This window comes from Thalia democratica, chromosome 6, assembly GCF_965202585.1.
Source record: "Thalia democratica chromosome 6, ktThaDemo2.hap1.1, whole genome shotgun sequence".
In the NCBI taxonomy this organism is placed as follows: Eukaryota; Metazoa; Chordata; class Thaliacea; order Salpida; family Salpidae; genus Thalia; species Thalia democratica.
The window spans coordinates 11,821,960-11,841,734 of NC_139170.1; the positions used below are offsets into that span (position 1 = coordinate 11,821,960).

The 19,775-nt window shown below is 26.0% G+C and overlaps 1 protein-coding gene across 1 annotated transcript; it reads left to right on the forward strand.

Moving 5' to 3' along the window:
* Positions 1-4,749: 4,749 nt before the first annotated feature.
* Positions 4,750-18,801, forward strand: LOC145837979 (uncharacterized). The gene is made up of 16 exons (XM_082945485.1): positions 4,750-4,885; positions 5,649-5,729; positions 6,077-6,131; positions 6,437-6,531; positions 8,161-8,241; positions 10,640-10,762; positions 11,536-11,697; positions 12,071-12,159; positions 12,421-12,519; positions 12,812-12,977; positions 13,555-13,689; positions 14,302-14,970; positions 15,583-15,745; positions 16,458-16,558; positions 17,103-17,204; positions 17,723-18,801. The coding sequence occupies exons 1-16, from the start codon at positions 4,784-4,786 to the stop codon at positions 17,834-17,836; spliced, it is 2,337 nt and encodes a 778-aa protein (XP_082801611.1). The 5' UTR covers positions 4,750-4,783; the 3' UTR covers positions 17,837-18,801.
* Positions 18,802-19,775: the final 974 nt, after the last annotated feature.

A 19,775-nucleotide genomic window follows, 5' to 3' on the forward strand; every position in this document is an offset into this window, starting at 1 on the left:
TATATAAACTGAAAAGAAATGACATTTTTGTTAATTATGGTGCATTACTTTTGTAAACAAGAGAAAACATTTACATTATGTTCATTTACCTAACAGGTGTTATATAAATAGAATTTAATTACTTTTAAGACTGTTTTTTTTTCAGACTATAATTTGTTATTGTAAGAAGAAAGTTATTATAAAACTGAGAAAAAACACAGCTCGAATGCTATTTTGTCTTTTTTACATATTTAACCCAAAGCAGTGAAGCCTTTTAATAGTTTCAAAATGTTATACAAGGAATTCAAAAGAAACTAATAAAATTCAAATAAACTACAGTATTTTTACCATAAAAAATTAAATTTAGAATATATTTTTGCTCAGCGGGCCACATTTACATGCTCGCGGGCCAGACATGTTAAAAAGCTCTGCTTTGTTTACTCAAGCGTGAAATTACTAACTTAAAACAAACCAAAAATGAAACACTTCATTGCTGAATTACCATAGTAACTTTTAGCATTTTAACATCTCTGTCGCGGGCCGCAGAAATTTCTTTCACGGGCCGCATTCCATTCAAAAATAAATTGTGCTCGCGGGCCGCAGATTGACCCTTCAAGGGCCGCAATTGGCCCGCGGGCCGCAGTTTGCCGACCCCTGAACTAGATTTACAAAAGCTCTATTTATGGCAATTATGCCTAAAAAGAAATTAACCTAAAAATCTCAATCAATTTAGTTACTACATTTTAAGTTTTGAAAATTGAATGTTGAATACTACGGATGGAATGTTTGTCTTTTTAATGCAAACAATGCTACTACAAAAACATGGTCAGTATAAAGTAGAGTACCATAACCTTCATTGAGGAATGTTTGTCATATAAAATTTTGTAGAAATTGACATTTCTAAAGTCAGCTTTTACATAAATACTATCATCCTTTTTTGCGAAATTTTAGAGAAATCAAAAAATAAATATAATATATTGTAGTTTTTTTTTATGGTAAAAAAACATCAGTTTCAAACTCTACCCCTTGCAATGATAAACCTTTTCTGGGGTAGCCATGTATTTATTATGATAGAAAAATATCAGTCTTACTCTTTCCTCTACTATTGTAAACAATTTTTTAAATATAAAATTGAAAAAGTTATTGGAATTAATTTAATTAAAGTAGGGGTAGCCAAAATATGCCCACCACGTAAAAATTTTAACACTAGGTACAATCATAAGCTTGGAAATTATAAAACAAGTAAAACTGAGCTTTTTTGCAACAAATATTTTGAAATGTTCTCTCAATAGATAATATACAGGATCTAAATCCAAACTTATTCTGCTTAATTCCAGATATGGCTGGATCATAATTTAAAAAATAGATCTAGTTCTGGTCAGATTCTAGCTAAAATTAGACCCATTACAGATCCAACTAAATAAAAGAACTGTTAGTCTTTTTTTAGTGAAATAAAATAAAATGTCTATATGGAAAAAAATCAAACACACCGAATTAAAAAAAATCCTAAAGACAGGCAAGAAAATGACCAAGCATAAACATATTCACAGTTTTATTACTTTCACAAATTGTAGTTTATGTATTGACTAGGTTTACAAATATGTACTTATTAGTTTTTTTTGTTATTATCAGGGTTGCACACACTCAGGTTAATCAGGATATTTTAAAGCTTTAGATAAACTCAGGATATTTTATTATTTTTGAAAACCAGGATGACTCAGGACAGTTTTTGTTTTATATAAAAATCTCAAGTAGTTTTTTAAAGATATTTAAACTTTTAGGTCGTTCAAAAACGTTATTTTTATTGATTTTCAAATGCTTAATTTTTTTTTTAAACTTGCTGCCAGTTCTTAACTGTTCTCAGAAATAACATTAAAGTTTGTTTTAAATCTGCAATTAATATTTATCATGTGTTGAGTTTGTTTCAAACTATATAATTAATATTGAATTTAATAAATTTGCATATAAGTGAATACTTTATGTAGTAAGATTAAAGTTAGTCAATTAAATTAAACCATTTACTTTTATATCTATATATATAGTTAACTTACATAGTTACATAAAATTGACAAATTTTGTTTTTAATCTCAACTTATCTAAAATTTAAACATTGAATCTTCAAAAACATTATTTATTATAACTTTAGTAAACATATAATGCAGAAGCATACATAATACATACAACCTTCATTTTAATTATTAAGAAGAAAAAAGAACATGAGGTATAAGTAGTTTGAGCAAGAGACATAGTTTATTTTGAGAACTCAGAATGAATCAGAGCAATTTTTGGTCAATCAGAACAGTTTTTGTCTCAAGAGTGGCAACCTTTTTTATAGAAAGTACAAAATATTAAATAAAAATTTTAAGATAATTTTTTACTTGCACTTTTTTAGCATATCTTACCAGCTGAATTTAAGTTTTTGGATCTGGTAGATGACTACTCATAATTAAGAACACCTTTGTTTGAATCCTATTTATATTTCACTGCAATTTTGCTCTCAACTTAACATTTTTGTTTACACTACAGTTTTTTAGAATTACATAGTTTGGAATAATGTTTATGTTTTGAGTGCTACCTGAAAAATGTTTTTCCAATAAATGTGGCCCACCACACCAACTAGAAAAGTTTCTCCCCCAAGTTATAGACCCAATTACTTTTTGTATTTTAAGAGCTACTTATGTAAAGTAAAAAAAAAACATTATTTTTACTTAAAAGTTATAGTTCAAACTAAATTGGTTGAATTTAAGGAAACACTGCTGTTTTTTATTATAAATAAAGTATTTTTTTTAGATTCTCTTCCTGGTTGTTTTGGGTTGCCACTTTTAGAGGAAAAAAGCCAGTCTGAGTTTGTAAGAAGTGTTATAGAATTCATTTTTATAAGTTTTTAAGGGTTTAAAAAGCTTCCTTAAGCTTAATTTTAATTGTAAACGAGATTAAAGACAAATTAAAAATTAAGTTAAACTACAAAAACTTGTTAAAAACACAGTGTTTTAACAGTTCTGTAAAACTTTTAAGTTTCTATAACTTAACAAGCTTTAGTTTTGTTGATTTTTACTTATGTTTTTAGATAAGGTTTATTTTTAATACAATCATTTTTAAATAACTGTTCATTAAAATATACCACGCAATTTATACTATATTTTTATTGGTGAAATGACTTAATTTTGAGTTAAAAAGGTCTACCTAAATTGATGACTGTGTGGCCTGCCATTCTATTTTCAAATCCCTAATCTTGTTTAAAGAATTTTTTTTTAGTTTTATTAGAGAATTTTGAAAAATAATACAGAATAAAATAAAATGCATATTTTTGTACAAATTACACTGTAATGAAATAAATAATTGTATGTTTGAATTTTAAATTTATTACTTATTCTTTTGTTTTATTTTATTTCTTGTATCTGGTGCTATTGCTTCATACTATGACTTTAAGAATAAATGCTAAAATATCAAGGTACAGGATAAGGTTTTACATTACATTTACAGTACATTAAAAAAAAGATAGCCTGATGTCAAAACTTTAGGTTAATTTTTTTTAAATGTATATTTTTAGGTTTTGTTTTACATAAAGAGCAATTGAATTCTCCAACTTTAATTAACAATATTTTTGAAAATATTTTTATTCATTAACCTGTCAGGGTTTTCACTTCTCTTGATTTTCTGTATTTCTCTGGATATTTGCAATTAAAAAAAAAAAAAACAAGATCTCCTAAAATCAAATTGAAAAAAAATCATATAAATTTAATACTTCCTATATCTAGTTATTTTTTTGCTTAGTGCTGGACAAACTGTTGATTCTATATACAATTGTTTATAATGATTTTTATAAAGTTTTAAGTGACTTAAAATAAGGTTAAGCCTTTTAAAAGCATTCTGGAAGCCTATGATATTTTATTTTATTATATTGATCTACTAGAATGCTACTCTTGCACTTATTATAATAGTGTTTGTGTTATTGCTTTTCATAGTGTTATTATAATTTCTTGAAACTAATTAAAATAACCATAAACCGCTTTTAAACAAAATAGCCTTATCTAATAAAAATAAACCTGAAATGTATGATGAATGTGGATAAATATCAGCTAATGAACTGCTATAAAAAGTCAGTGAGAGTTTCTTTCTAACCCTTTAAAATATGTGCACAGTATATTTAAAAGAAAGATACTTTTTAACCAAATTAATAAGAAGAACTTTTATTATAAAAACATTGTTTCTACTACTAACTTTATTGAGTTTAATAAAAGTTTTAATTTTATCAACATAAAATAATGATAGTATAAAGTTGAGATAAAAAATATGCTTAATAAAAAATAGCCATTTAGAGAATGAAAATTATTTCAAAATTTATTTTGAATTTTTCCAATATATTCTTCATATAATTTTAGTGTGAACTCTACATATATATTTTTTATCTAAAAAGTAAGAAAAACTGTACAAAAACAGTTTTATACCCCAGGCAGCATTTATATATATGGCAGGGGTTGGAAAACTATGGCCTGCCAAGTTTAAAATTCTGTTTTAGTAAATTTATTATAGGTTTAGTTAAGAAAAAGTTTGTATTTTAGTTAATTGAAGCACTTTTAATCTGTCTCTCAAAGTCCTTTTTTTTTAATCCATGGAAAAATAGATTTATTAAACAAATTTAGTTCTTTAATATTTAAAATTTTGCCAGTCCTTGCCTTATTGCATTAAATTCACCATTCCTAAATTTAGTTCAAACATATATTACAGCTTTCAGCTTATATTTAATAACTATTATTCTTCACTAGGAGTTTAAAACAAAACATTTGTATTTACTTTTTTCAAAATGTCTGGTGAAGCAGACAATGTTTCGTCTTCCTCTTCAAACATTGATTCTCGCAAAATCAAGAAGAATGTCAGTAAAATGGCATTCAGGTCTAAAGAAATGGTTAGTTTTTGAGATAAAATGATTTATACTTTGATATCTTTTTGAAAAAGTTTCTATAAACAATGTTTTCAGGCTAATCTTTATAATTTTTATACAATTTATAAACACTTTTTTTTGGATTTAAGTAAATTTTTTGTAATTATTGAGTAGATAACTTTTTATAAAACTTCTCAAAACAGTTGCTTGTTGTTAAATCATTTTGTTTTTAATTTAATAAACATAACATTGTCACTACGAATTAATATGTGTCTTAAAGTTCAACATTTGTTAATTATTTTAGAATTTACATTATTCCATAATTAAAGTTTACTTCACTTTATTTACTATTTTATTATTTAAACAAAATCACTATTTTAAAAGTCTTAAATGATAATATTTAGCTTGTTTTCAAATTTACTAACAATAGAAGTATGTCTTGAACTACTTGTCTGAACAGTTTTGAAACAACAAATATAAAAGAAAATACAAAAAGTATTTTATTTTAAGAAAAACTCTATGCTTGTACATTTTGGACAGTAATATATATATTTTTTTTGTTAGTAGTGGTTTTGAAATTTAATGATTTTTGTCTTTAATTAATCTTGCTTATTATTTTTACCTTTCTGGTACTACTGAATTGTTCATGTTGTTTAGTTGGATAATTATGGCTTTTAGTAATGAGTTAGCTGTCTTTTTTATAAGACTTTCAATACTTAGTTTTGAAAGTTTCGAGTAAACTTGGTATGTAAGTCAGAACATTAACCATCAAAAAATATTCTAACAGATGTTAAGAACACTTGGAAGAGGCGATGAAACAAAAGATGAAATTATTGATAATTATGTTCATTTACTCAATAAGCAACAAGTAAGATTTTTAAAATAGAAGTAAATCGGTTAAATTTATGAATTTTATATCAACCTTCCAGGTTCTGAAAGCCTTATGATTACTTAAAATTTCATTTAAAAGTACATGGTTAAGTAGTTTTTTCATAAGTTGATGGATAATATTTTTTTATTATGTTTTAAACTTTTATTTCAAAGTTTTATTGATATGAAAACTGTTTTTATTAGTTTTTAGTGTAATAATAATATGTATATTCTAAATTCACTTACTTAATTAAAGTTAATTATAAAAATTTAATTTTTGCAAGTCTTTCAATAAAGTTGTTACTAAATATTTATTTTTTCATAACAAGTATTAATTCTTTCTAGACACAAGCACAAAAGTTTCAAAGGGAACTGAAAAATTACATACACTCATTAAATGGTGAGTTTAAGATCAATAAAACTAAATTTTCACAATATAAATTCTGGAATAAAATTTATCAGAATCATGAATTTTCAATTTATTTACAAAGTGCTCAGAGACTTTGAAGCTAGTATAAAAACATATTATTGTAGAGAAAATATGTTCATATTTTAAAACTTCATCTCCTTAAAGCCACAAAATGCAAAATAATAATATTATATAAATAATTTAGATACAGTTATATGTTTTAATACTATAAAAATGAATTTAATTAAAGTTTGTACTATTTATTTAAAAACGTCACCTATGAAATATTTTTCTAGCAATGAAAACAGCAAGCTCGTCTTTTTATCAAACGATTAATTCAATATATGAGGATGATTGGAATGGAAAACCTGTTATTTCGAGTTTAAATAATGTAAGAGTTTTTTAACACGTTTTACATGTTAAACTTTTATATTAGAAGTTAAATAACTTAGCACTTTTTGTAGACCTCTATATTTAAACTATTTTAAATTTTTCAGTGAGTTTTTTGCTTTTTTACTAATCAATTTTGTCTTATATAGTTTCAGTGTATAATTAGTTGCAACAGGGATTATTATGTTAACTATTGAAACATTAAAAGTTAAAAATTTTTGTTTTTGTTAAGTATAATTTTATAGATTTTGTAAATGTAATTATTTAACATTTTTTGTTTACCTTTCAAGTCTATAAAATTTTGAACAAAACATTTAAACATGTTTATTTTGTTTCATACAATGCTTTAAGTAAAACTTATTACATTTGTTGTTCGCATTTATAAAAACGTTTTTTATTATTATTTGTGTAAATAATATTGTTATCACAAAATTTTCATTTTTTAAGTTTTTTGGTTATCAAAAATGTTATAAAGGAATTGACTTCTTACCATTGTTTGAAAATAATAATGAATCTTTATATTTCATGATTAAATATTAATTTTTTTTTGAGCCTAAATGTTTTAAACTACTGATAAGTTTTATGTTAATAATTAACTTGACCGTAAATAATTGAAGTTTTTCAAATTTTTCTTGTAGATAAGTTGTTGATTATACTTCTGTTAGCAAACATACTAGTTTATTAAACTTATTAGACAAAAACAGTAAAAAATAAAAAAGTTTTATTGCCTATTGATACAAAAGTAGCTTCTCGTAAAACTTTAAACTTAATGATTAACCAGAAGTTAATTTGAGCTTGGCTTTAAACAGTTGCCGGGTGTTTTTGTTGATAAAATAAATTTGTTTGAGCTTTAAAATACTTCTACTATACTTTTAAACGTATATTATAAAAATGTTTTTTGTTACATGGTATAAAAAATTGATGCTTTCAATTATGCTAAACATTTAAGCAAACTAGCTGCATGTCTCATATCAATAAGTTATGACAAACAAAATCAAATTTTAATTCCAATTGCATATGTTAAAGCAATATTAAACAACCATGTTAGATATTATTTTCGATTAAGTTAATTTTATGTAACTGTTTTTTATAAAAATATATAAAAACTGATAATTACTTGTCAGCACAATATAATGAAGTGCAAAATTTTCTGAAATGTCTATTTTATCAACGTTTAAATTTTTAGGTCAGCCACAAAGTTTTTATATGCTTTGTTGAGAGCGGGCTACCTTAAATTCCCTAAATTTTTGAAGTGTATGTTTAATTTTGTTTATGTAAGAGAATAAATAGTTTAGTATATTATTTTGAAACACAAAATAATTAATCATAATAGTTTTAGTATATGTCCAAATGTTTTTTTTAAATAATGTTTGTATATATGTAGTAGTTTTTATATTACATGAATGAGATATACAAAACTTGATAACATTTACACATTAACTTTGCATTTTTTAAAATAATATGAAATCCTACTTCAAGGTTGTTAGATTGATTTCTGTAAAACACCTATTTATATAGTTTAATTTTAACTTAAGTTGAATTTTTTTTTACTTTAAGCTACTTAGTATAAGTTTAAATTTTTTATAAAAACCAAATATATTTTGCTCAATAAATTACACATTTTTTACAGAGATCAGAACAGCTTTACGAAGATTTAAAGTTCAAACTAAACGAAGCAGTAAACCCATCATTAAACCGGCACTCTAACATGGTCTGTTTTAGTTAGGTTTCAATTCTAAAAATATTTTTAAAATAAATAAATATATATATATATAAATAACATACACAAAATAAATTTTTGCTTGGTACAGCTGTTTCTGCGTTTAATACGCAAGATATATATAATATATATAATCTGTAGTAATAACAGTAAAAATAGTATTGTTTCTAAATAGTAAAGAAGCTGTTTATAAATGCAAAGCATGACTATTAGAAAATATAACAAAATTTTTAACTTCTATAAATTTACAATTAATTTGAAAAATAAAGTGATAAGTCTTTTAAATTCTAATTAATTATTAATATTTAGTTATGTGGAATTTGAAAATATATATAGATATTTGAAACTGATTATTAAAATCTCAAGGTAATAGACTATTTTTGCTCCTTTTTTTTGAAAGTAGTTTCGCTTTAATGAAATATTTTTTTATTGTCTTTTCGTTGTATGTTTCAGTTCAAGTAATGAAATAAATATTTTAGTTAATTGTCATTTGCAAGGTAAACAAAACTTATTTTATAATTTTAAATGCTTAAATTAAGTTTGTGATTAAAGTTAGTATTAAACATTTTTCACATAGCAACGTGGTTGCACGTCACCATGTTATGTTGTTTTAAAGCAATTTACATATTGATGAATAAAACTTTTGTTTTTTACAAGTTTGTATTTAAAGATATATTATAAAAAACTTTGTACACACGCTTTTTTTCTCAAACCACTATAAGACATCAATCAAAATTAGTATATTACAATTTCTTTCAAGTTTTAAGTTTCAAATAAAAATACTAATCAATTTACTATTCGGAAAGTTTTACTAAGAATAAAGCGAAGTAATTTTAAATTTGTTTTTATTGTCTTATACTAAAGTAGACTCTATATACACTTAAAATATTCTAAAATTAAGCTTTGTCTTTTAAGCTATTGTTTTTTTTTAAGCTTTTTGTACATTTTAGAAACTAAAATGTATCTTATGTTGTCTAAAAATATTATTATCATTAACTTGAAGCTACTGCATATGTTATTTTAAGTAAATTGTAAATTTTTTGAACGAAATAAGTAATAAATAAACTTATCTGTTGAAAATATTAAAAATTAATTAATCTATTTCTTTCGTTTGTAGTCTTAATTTTTTTTGTTTTTTGGGACAATATGAATTAAAAAAACATATTTATATATTATTCAATGGGGTAGGCTTATAGATGCTAACTTTATGAGCATAACTTGATATAAAAAATATAATTGAGAAGTTTTAAAAATGATTTTAGTACAAATAACAGATGAGAAATTAGTTTGAAAATAAATAGATAGAAACATTAATGCTTTCGAAGCATAATTTCTCCTTAAACATATTATCATTTACAGTTACTTTTGTAGTTTAAATGGTACTATAAGGTTAATAAAAAAGTATTAGTTTAATAAAAATTGTGTCAACAATAAAAGTTCGTAATTAAATGATAGGACTAAACGAGAGGTAACAAACATACCTACTATATTGCCTGTTTTCATTTGATTATTCATTGTTGATGCATTTGATTAAATACAGTTTGGGAATATTCCCACTTTTTTGTTTACAAAAAAAGTTTTTAATCAAGTTGTACATATATTTGTAAAGAAGCTTTATTATGAATTATATGTGTGAATAGAAAATATTATTTCTTCTTTGTTCCTTACCCACTTAAGATTAAGCTTGTCTTCTAGCATGCAAGACAAGTTTAATCTTAGGTGAGCTATGAACAAATTAGCTAAAAATAAGAGATTTATTGACTTGGAAAAAATTATTCCTTAAGTATTCTAAGGAATTGAAGATTTTACCTTGTTTAATTTAAAGGATTTAAAAAGGGCTAAAACACTTTAAATATAAAGAGCAAAGCCATAGAGTTCAATACACTGAGGCACAATTGAATGTTTATCCAACCGTCAAGGAACATAACTTACAAAGTCTAAACAAATATAGAGAGGGTTTACCATTTAAAATAATATATAATAAACTTAGTACATTGTTATTTCATACATAATTTTACAATATTAAAGGTTTTTTGTATTTTTGAGAGTTATAAAACGCGTAACTAAACGAGTGCGTAGATTCGCGAGAGGTGAATAAGCTAAGCCATAATTGTTTTGATGATTTTGATATGTTTTTATATAAATATAAAAAAAAATTTATATAAAGTATTTTCAATATTATTTCCTTTATGATAAATGTCAGTTTTTAATGAACTTCTTTTAAACTAACCTGCTATATTACCTAGATAAAAGATCTAATTTTTTATCAAATCTTTGTTTCCAAGTTTTGACATTTTAGTCATGTGCATCAAGTGAAACGTTAAGGACCCAACTTTAAAATACTAGTGTACAACAAACTCAACCAATCAAACAAGCTTTTGTGTTTCAGTGCAACGACATAAGGTTCAAAGTGAACAAGAGGGGGAGGAAAATGGTGGATTTCGATGCGTCCAGAAGGACTCTTGCTGCTGCCAAGTCCATGAAGAAACCTGACGAAAGCAAATTGAGCAAGGTGAGTCTTATTAGCAGGTTGTACTTATAAAAAGTATTATTTCTGCTACTCGGATAATTATTTTTGATTTACGTTTTTGTTTTACTGTTTAACTTAAGAACTTCTGTTTATTACATATATATATATATATATATTTATGACCAAACCAAGTTTATCAATACTATTTATAAAATTAAAAAAAAAACTTAAAACACTTAATTAAGTTTTAAAACATATAAAATAGTTAACTATTTAATTGATAATTATTTGCTTATACAACAACTTTTATAATAAGGCTTTAAGTTATTAAATAAAAGCATAATATAAACAACGATTTTGAGATAGGTTTAATACTATAGAAATTGTAAGCTCTTTTTTAAAACATGATGAACTTAATTAAGAGAAAATAATATAGTACAAAGTTTTTGTCATTTATTTTAGCTTTGTCAATCTTAAAGCAGAATTTACCAAATTTTTATGGTTTTACAATTAGTAGATCACAAAGTAATTTGATATTCAACCAATCATGTTTGTATCAAATATTAAAAATCGATAACATTAATGGGTTTATTGACAAAACCCATAACTAAAATTACTTTTCAATATATTAGTAAGTATTTTAAAAGTTGAATGAAGTAAAGCATCATACAATTTGATAAAGTTGGGCAATTTTTCGTGTTAAAAATTAGCAGTTTGTTTTCACAAGCTAATCATTATACAGCTCTTTTTCTGTACTTTTACTTTAGTGTGTAAAAATGTACGACATTGGCACAAACAACTCTATCAACAAACAGGCGAGGGAGCAAGTGGAGATGACGGGGGCGAAGTACGAGCAGCTGAACAGCGAACTTCACACGGAGCTGCCGGATCTGTACGACAGCAGGCTGCCGCTGTACTGCAACATCATCACCGGCATCTCCATCGCCGAAAACGCGTTCAACGGCGAAATGAGCGAGGTGTTTGGTTTTGTAAAAAAAAATGTTTTCAAATGGCACTGTAGCTTTTTTTGTTTTTAAAGAATGTTTAGCTTTTTATTTTGTTTGTTAATAATGTATACAAAGTTTTTAGTCATTAGAAATTCATAATAACGCATCTAAACATAAATTTGCTATAATATATATCGTAAATGAAGTAATATGCTTAAAAGTTGTGATGATTTATGCTTATATGAAGATTTAAAGTCTTGTTAATATTTATACACTCTCTCATTTAATTACTTTATTTACCTTAATATGTTTGATGATTTTTTTTCATGCTTTAAATGTATACGTATATGTGTTTTTAGTGTTTTTATACCGTGTAGTGACGACTGTTTTAATAAAATTACAGATAAGAGGTAGACTTTTAGCAACAGTCGAGTCTTTAAAAAATGAATTTGAAAATGGCAAGTACCACATACAAAGAATGCACTCACCTGTGTAAGTAGCTTATTCACCTTTTTTCAAACACATTTGAGCTACTTTGATCTCTATAAACTCGTTATTAGTACTTAGTTTGAGATAATTGATTAAACAATACCTTAAAACCATAAACGTACTCATTTTAAACACAAAATTTTGAACTGGCATAAAAAAAATACGAATGTTGTCTTTTTTATTAAATGTTTTGGATAAAATCAACTTTATATGGCTAAGTACAAAAAGCTAAACATTATTTTAAAAGCGGTATGAACGTATTAGATTTTCAACGATGAAAGAGAAGATTGAAAGGAAAAACACAGAAGATGCGACTTTGCCGTCGAGTGAAAAACTTCAAAATAGTAAAATCAACGGTGACACGTTAGTCATAAATAACAGCTGTTTTCCTTAAATTATGTTTTCTATTTGCACTTTTCAAAATTAATGCCACATTTAAAGAAACATTTTAAAGTTAGTAACTTTATTCTTAATGTTTACAAACATTGGGAGAAAATGTTAGTTTTTTAATTAATTAATTTTACAGATTTCCATTTATTATGCCAAAAATAACTATTATAAAACTAGTTTTATGAATATACTGTATTAAGGTTTTATCTTCATAATTTTGGTATTTGATGTTTTATTTTAACAAACATCTTATCAACAAAAACAGTGAATCTCACGTAAGTGTTGAGAAAATTGCATCTACTTCAGATAATGACGTAGGCGTAGAAAACAAAGACGTCACTGAAAAGCCAGATGAGGTGGTTAAAAAAGATGAAACTGCGCCGCAAAGCAACGTCATGGCAAGTTCTGATAACGGAACTGTAATTTCTGAGGTAAAGTCAAGCAAATTATACCACCAAAATTTTCAATTTAATTTCTTGAAAAATTAATTTATTAGTAAAAAGTCTGTTTAAACAAAATACAGTCGTTGTTTATATATTTAGTCATTTAACTGACGTAAAGTTTTTGCTTTTCCCCAATCGAAACCTGTGGTTTTAGAAATAGAATCAAAGCATGGTGAAGCTTTGAAAGTTTTAAAAAGAGCATTTGCGCCAAAAATATTAGTAAAAGTACATTTGGTGTCAACATTTCAGAAAAAGTTCAACTCACTGAAATGTTTGTAGACGTAGCTAAGTTGTTTCACATAGTTTTTAAAATTTATGTTATCTTTCAGTTTTTATATTTTAATGCATTTATTTCCATAAACCCTTTTAAATACGTTCTTATAATCAAATATTGTTTTTTTTTTCAAAGAATTAAGTGTGAAATTAATAAATAAATTTGTAATATTCTAAAATATTTACTTCTTTACTTTTTTATTTAGTAAACATAATTTTTCTGTTTTATTTCTATTTATTTTTGTCTTTTGATTAATGTTAGCATGAGTGCATGATAATATATGTAACCTAGCAACAACAACATCGCCCCCCGCCGCAAGCACCCCCAGTGGCCAAACCCAGGTTGTCAGTGACGACGAAGGCTGATGACGTGATATTGTCGAGCGGCGACGACACTTCGGACACTTCAGATGATGACGAAGAGGAGGTTGTTGTGACGTCATAAATAATCTAACATTTCACTCCTCATTTAACAGTTGATATGTCGTACTAAATTTAACAAATGTTCATACAAATAAGTATATAAGTTTAAATGAAAACAAAATTGTCTGTAATTATAGAATAGTTATGTCAATGTATGTAGATTAAGTAACACCTTTCTATAACGTATAAATCTGTTTTTTCAGAATTTTTAGTTTGTTAAACACGCTGACAACCTCTTTGAACGAAACATTGTTTGCAGAATAATTGTTTTTTAAATAAATAGGATTTTAGTTATTTCCTCAAAACCTTACTATTAGCTGTGATCAATTAAAAATAGTTTGTATAGAGTAAGCTTGGAGTAAAAGGTAATTATTTTATAGCTTTAATTTACAAAGGTATGATAAACTTTATTGGCAAAACTTTATTCTATATTATTTTATTTAAATGCAAATTGTGCTATGCAGAGACGCCACATATTTGTCGTAGCAAATATTGTAATTCAAAAAAATTTACCAAAGTAAGACAACTATCCATCAAATATTGTTAAATCAATGCAACTATAAATAATCTCGTTGCTATCTAGCTTGCTTTAAAGTGTTTTTTGCACACAAAAAAGATCAAGGCTTCGAAGGAAAGCGGTGTGAAGCGCAAGAAAGTGAAGAATATGTTCAGCAAGTTCTTTGCCGGCAAAGAAAACGCCGGCAGCAGTTATGACATCACACAGGACAGGAAAGAAGAAGAAAAAGGCGGCTTGTTTGCAAAGATGAAGAAGAAGAAAGAAGCCAAGGAGTTCAGCGGAGACAGGCAGCAGGTCCCCTACAACGAATCGGCGTTCGAGGACGCGCCTAAAGACGTCGACGACGCGTCGAGCGAAAGTGACGTCACAAAACCGAGTGACGTCGCGAAAGCGCAGAGGAGCGCGCCTCGAGCGCCGAAAGTTCAGCCGGTCAGGTCGGCGCCGAAGAGACCAGAGGCGGGAAAAGCTGCTTGCGAAGATTACGAGGAACTGACCGTCGGGGCTCAAGCTCAGTTCGCTATTATGCCGAAAGGTGGGGAAAATTACGAGAATGTTTCAACTGGAGACAAAAGTTTTGCCGCACATGACAGAAAAGATAGTAGTGTGTTTGGTGAAGCTGCTGAAGTTGGTGGTGCGGTTAAAGAAAACTTGTACGAGAATAATGTGGAAATGAGGAGTTCAGGATTCGATGACGACTTTGCCACTCAAGACATGTTCGCAACGATGCCCGATCCCAAAGATAAATCTGTCGAAAGTTCAGATTCTGAGGTTTTTGTTTGCGAGGTTTAAGAGCAAGCACTGAAATTTTAATTGGCTTATTTTCAAAATAATTCGTGGAATAATTTTTACTTTAAAAAGTAATTTATGATAATTTTTAAAATAGAGTTTAACAAAATTGTGATTTATATATAATATGCAATCATAGGGTTATATTTTAGTCTATAGAAATAAATTATAATAGTTTATAAGTATACGTTTGCCTTTTCATAGGTTTCCATATGTTTTTAATCAAAATATAGTTATAGATTTACACCTTTTTACAAATTTTAATTAATCTTTATACACTTCACATATAGTTTTGTAGCTATTTAAATAATTTCACTTCACCATCTGAACTAAACTGGTAGTTAGATTTTATCAAAACTATTTTTTAAACTTATTTAAAGTCATGACATTCTATAGATGATATTGCATGTTCTTTAATTTCTACAGCATGATGTTTGTATTAATTTTTAATTTAACAATTATTCAGTTGTATTTTAATAAATTTCTGTACTTGTGCTTTAATTGATAATAATTTAAAGAACCTTAGAGAATTTTTTTGATTTATACTTTCTGAATTTCAAATTAAACAATTTAAACCGTTTTCATAATATTTAGGAAGAAAAAATTGAAGACAAGTCCGTTGAAGAAATACAATCTGAAGAAGTTAAAACGGAGAAAATTGCAGTCAAAGAAGAAGTTAATGAAGATCTGCCGACTGCTTCAGATAAAGCTTCCATTGAAATACCCCCTGAAGCTGTTGAAACTGAAAAACCAACTGGTTAATTTATACTAGTTTAATTGTTGTTTGACTTCGTTTTTAAGCATAATAAGTAGTGAAAATAGCTTTTTTTTTGTTTATTATTGCAAATAAATTGTTGTCAAGTGAAAAAAAACTATATACTGAAAGTAATCATTATATTTTGAAATTGATTTAAAAATTGAAAACTTCTCTAAAATTATCACTTTTTAAACCAGCTTAATTTTTTTTGAATAACTCAGTCTAATACTTTAAGTATGTAATACTTGTTGCTCTTTTATAGTTATTATCTAAACAAAAAAAAAAATATAAATCAGAGTTTCCAAAACTCATTTTTATAAACGCCCATTTGGTAGAAATTTATAATAAATCGCCCCTTACTAGTTATTAGTCCCTCATAGCTAAAATCGCCTATTTTGGGAAAGTCTGATATAAATGTGTAACTTACAGTCTTTCGTTTGATAACTTAAACTCAAGTTTCAAAAAAAGATGAGTAAAATAAAGAGGAAACACTATTAAGTCTTCTTTTATAAAATCAAGATTTTGTATATTCAAAAGTTTTCAATCAATCAGTAATCATATTCTGTTTTTGTTTTGTTGCCTTATTAGAATAGTTAAATTTTATTAATATAAGCTAATATTTACTTAATAAAAAAAGCTTAGTAATTTACTCTATGAACACAAGTGTTATTTTATGAGTATTGAAATTAGAGTTTAAAATATAATAAATCAGACGAAAAGACAACAGAAAGTATCGATGAAATAGCCGAAGCAAACAACCAAGTTAAAACAGAAGAAGTCAAATCGAACCTACCCGAAGACTACATGTTCACTGTTAGTTTTTAATAAAAACCAAAAATAGCTTCGACACAAGCGTATCGATTAAAAAGTGGTACAGTAGTAGATCACACCAACAGTAGTTTGTAATGTGCAACTAAGTTACTTGTATAATGTTTGCTATTAGCTGATTGTATATACTTATTAATTGTTAGTGACTTGTTTTTACGTAATATTTATTTTTGGATAAGGCGTTCAATTTTGAAACAATAATAATTTTACACTAGCAATTAATAAACATGTTTTTGAAGCTAATTCAAATAAGCAGTTTTAAAGTTTTGTTTTTAGAGTAAACCCGAACATGCTATCAGAAGGTTATTATGATAATAAGTATATTTTAAATTTAAAGCAAGTAAACTGTCCGAAAATATTAACTGATACCTTTAATTTTATTAAACTTTTTGTTGTAAGCAACCATAGTAAGTTATAGTTACACTGTATTAAAAAAAAAAATTAAGGTAATCAATAGTATTAAAGTGTTTACTTTAAAAAATGTGTGCTCGATTGTGAAAATGACTCATGAATTTATTTATTATTCAAGGTGCGCGCTCAGCACAACTACCAAGGGGACGATGAGGACGAGTTGAGTTTCAGTCGCGGGGATTTTATTTACGTGCTGAAGTACCCGGATCCTGAGGAGCAAGTTTGTAATTGAAATAATTTGTCATCAGTACAAGTAAATTCGTGTAACTTTGATTTCGGAGCTGCTATTAATTTTTGAGATTTTATGATAAACTTCAATTAATACTTTGAGTTGGTTTGATTTTAAAGTTTTTATTTTAAACTAAGTATTTGAGTACAAACACACTATATTAGTAAAATAGTTAGAAATAAGTTATATTTAATAAGGTTATAGTCACCCTAACTTTATTAATTTTTTAGTTTTAAGTAGAAAAATAACAGTAAAAGTTTGTCGAACTTTTTGTGATATTTATGATAAAAATCCAGCTTAAAATATAAAACAGTGTTTTAATTACATAATTCGAACTTTGAGTTCTAATCGTTGCCCACTCTTTCCATAACTTATCAATTGAATTTAAAACAAGTTACTTTAACAACTAGTTAACTAACAAATACAAGTTTGAAATACCTTAATATGCCAAAATAATGTAAATTTGTTGTAACATACTGGACTCTTACAAGTCTTGTACTTTTGTTCAGGACGAAGGGTGGCAACTTGGAGTTTTGAAAACTTCGTGGGAAAATCCCTCGAGTGAAAGTGGTGATGGCAGGGGCCTGTTTCCTGAAAATTTCACCAAAAGACTGACTGATTAATTAACAAAAGAATATTAGAAAAAAAAAGCTTATAAGAAAACAAAGTTGGATACATTTTTTGAATAATCTTGTGACTAAACATTACTGGAGTTTATTTAAATTAAAATAAAACTTTTTACAGTTTTGAAACGATAAGCTGTTTGAAGTTTTCATTTTCTGATTAATTTCTATTAATTAAGAAACATGGTGCTAAAATTTGTTGCTGTTTTATTTTTGACCTCTGCAAGACTTTTATAGTTCTTTTATAATATTTTTGAAAAATTATTTTAAAATCTTTTAAAGTCAACTATAGTTATGTTCCAGATATTTCTAGTTTTTTAAAATTTAAGTTTGTATAACTGACTCAAAAACCACTTACACCTTGAAAAATGTTTTGTTTTACTTTTATAAAACCTTAATGAAATTGTTATGTTGATTTCTACTAACTGATTTATACAACGCATATATTTATACTTATTTATTTTCCTAATTCTTTTGAATTTACTTTCGCTTTCAAGCTACTTTAGAAATTTTCATTTTAAAACTTAATTGATAACCTCTAATTATAATCATTTCGAAAGCACAACTAAAAACGAAAACAATTTTTTCATGACAACTTCACGGTAAAAATCTTAAATTTCTTTCATTGGTTAACAAAAATAAACTTGAGTGCTAGGTGACTTTTAGTCTGTTTAAAAACTACAAAATTAAAGATTACTGATAACGAGTTATAAGAATAGTTTTAGTTTTTATATATATATGAGCTGCTTGGTGCAAATAATAAATAATCAAGTTCTTTTATCATAGCAATTTTATACTTTTTCGAAGTGCCTTTTAATTTTAGTTCATATCTATTTAATCTTTCTATATATTTTTTATTTTCTTAAATATATAACTACTCTTCTTTAATGGATTTTAATGATCTACTTAAAAATTAACTTAACTTACAAATTTGAATAAATTTATACTATGCGCTGAATTATTCTTTCGCAATTTATTGATTTTTTATTTTAATCAATGACAAAATAAAACTTAACACAAACGTTTTACTGTTTTCGTGCTTGGTATATGTAAACTTTTTAAATTCTACACATTTAACCATAATAAGAACAATTACTATTAAAATTTGGAAACTTATTTTGAAAGTCTAAAAATTTATATACTGTAAAAAGAATCCCTTTTAAGTGATGAACTACAAATTTTTTTTTTAATTTTAGTTGGTTTTTTTTCTTTTTTGTAATAATACTTTGTTAACATAAATCGATATAAAATTAAAACATTTCTGAACTAACAGGGTTGCCACACACTTAAGCCAACACAGTCTAATTTAAATGTTTTTAGGTTGTTTAAAAAACTAAGGCTTGTTTGATTTTTTTTTTGCAAAACTCAACCTAGTTTATTTTTTACTCTCAAGATAGTCTTTACAGTTTTAAAATAATTATTTTCCTATGAATTTTTCTAGATAATAAATTGTTTGGTGGTTAATATGATTTAATCAAGTATTATAGCTTGCTTAACGACAAAACTCTTGTTTTTGGCTCTTACTTCATTTTTTTTCAATTAACTCATGTTTTTTTTTGGTAAAAGGACTTTTTGCTTTAAAAAGTGACAAGCACGAGTTAGTTTCAATACAAAACCTGAATGATTATTAGATAAACCATGGGTTCGAAAATTTAGACCCCGACCCGCGACTTATCTTTTAGTTAATCAGGGTGGCAAGAACCTAGAAAAGTAAAGGTTTGAAAACTGAGAAAAGAATCATTGTATTTTATTTTTTTTTTTAAAAACCGCCCTCTATTTTTTTTTTTGAAAGCATTAAATTTTTTTTTTTTTTGAAAAGCATTAAAAATATTTTTTTTTATCTGTCCACGTTCATTTCATTGTTTTAAAAAACTTGAAGCTTTATTTGGTAAATCATTTAACATTCGCATTCTTAATGAATATAACAGTTTAATTAGTA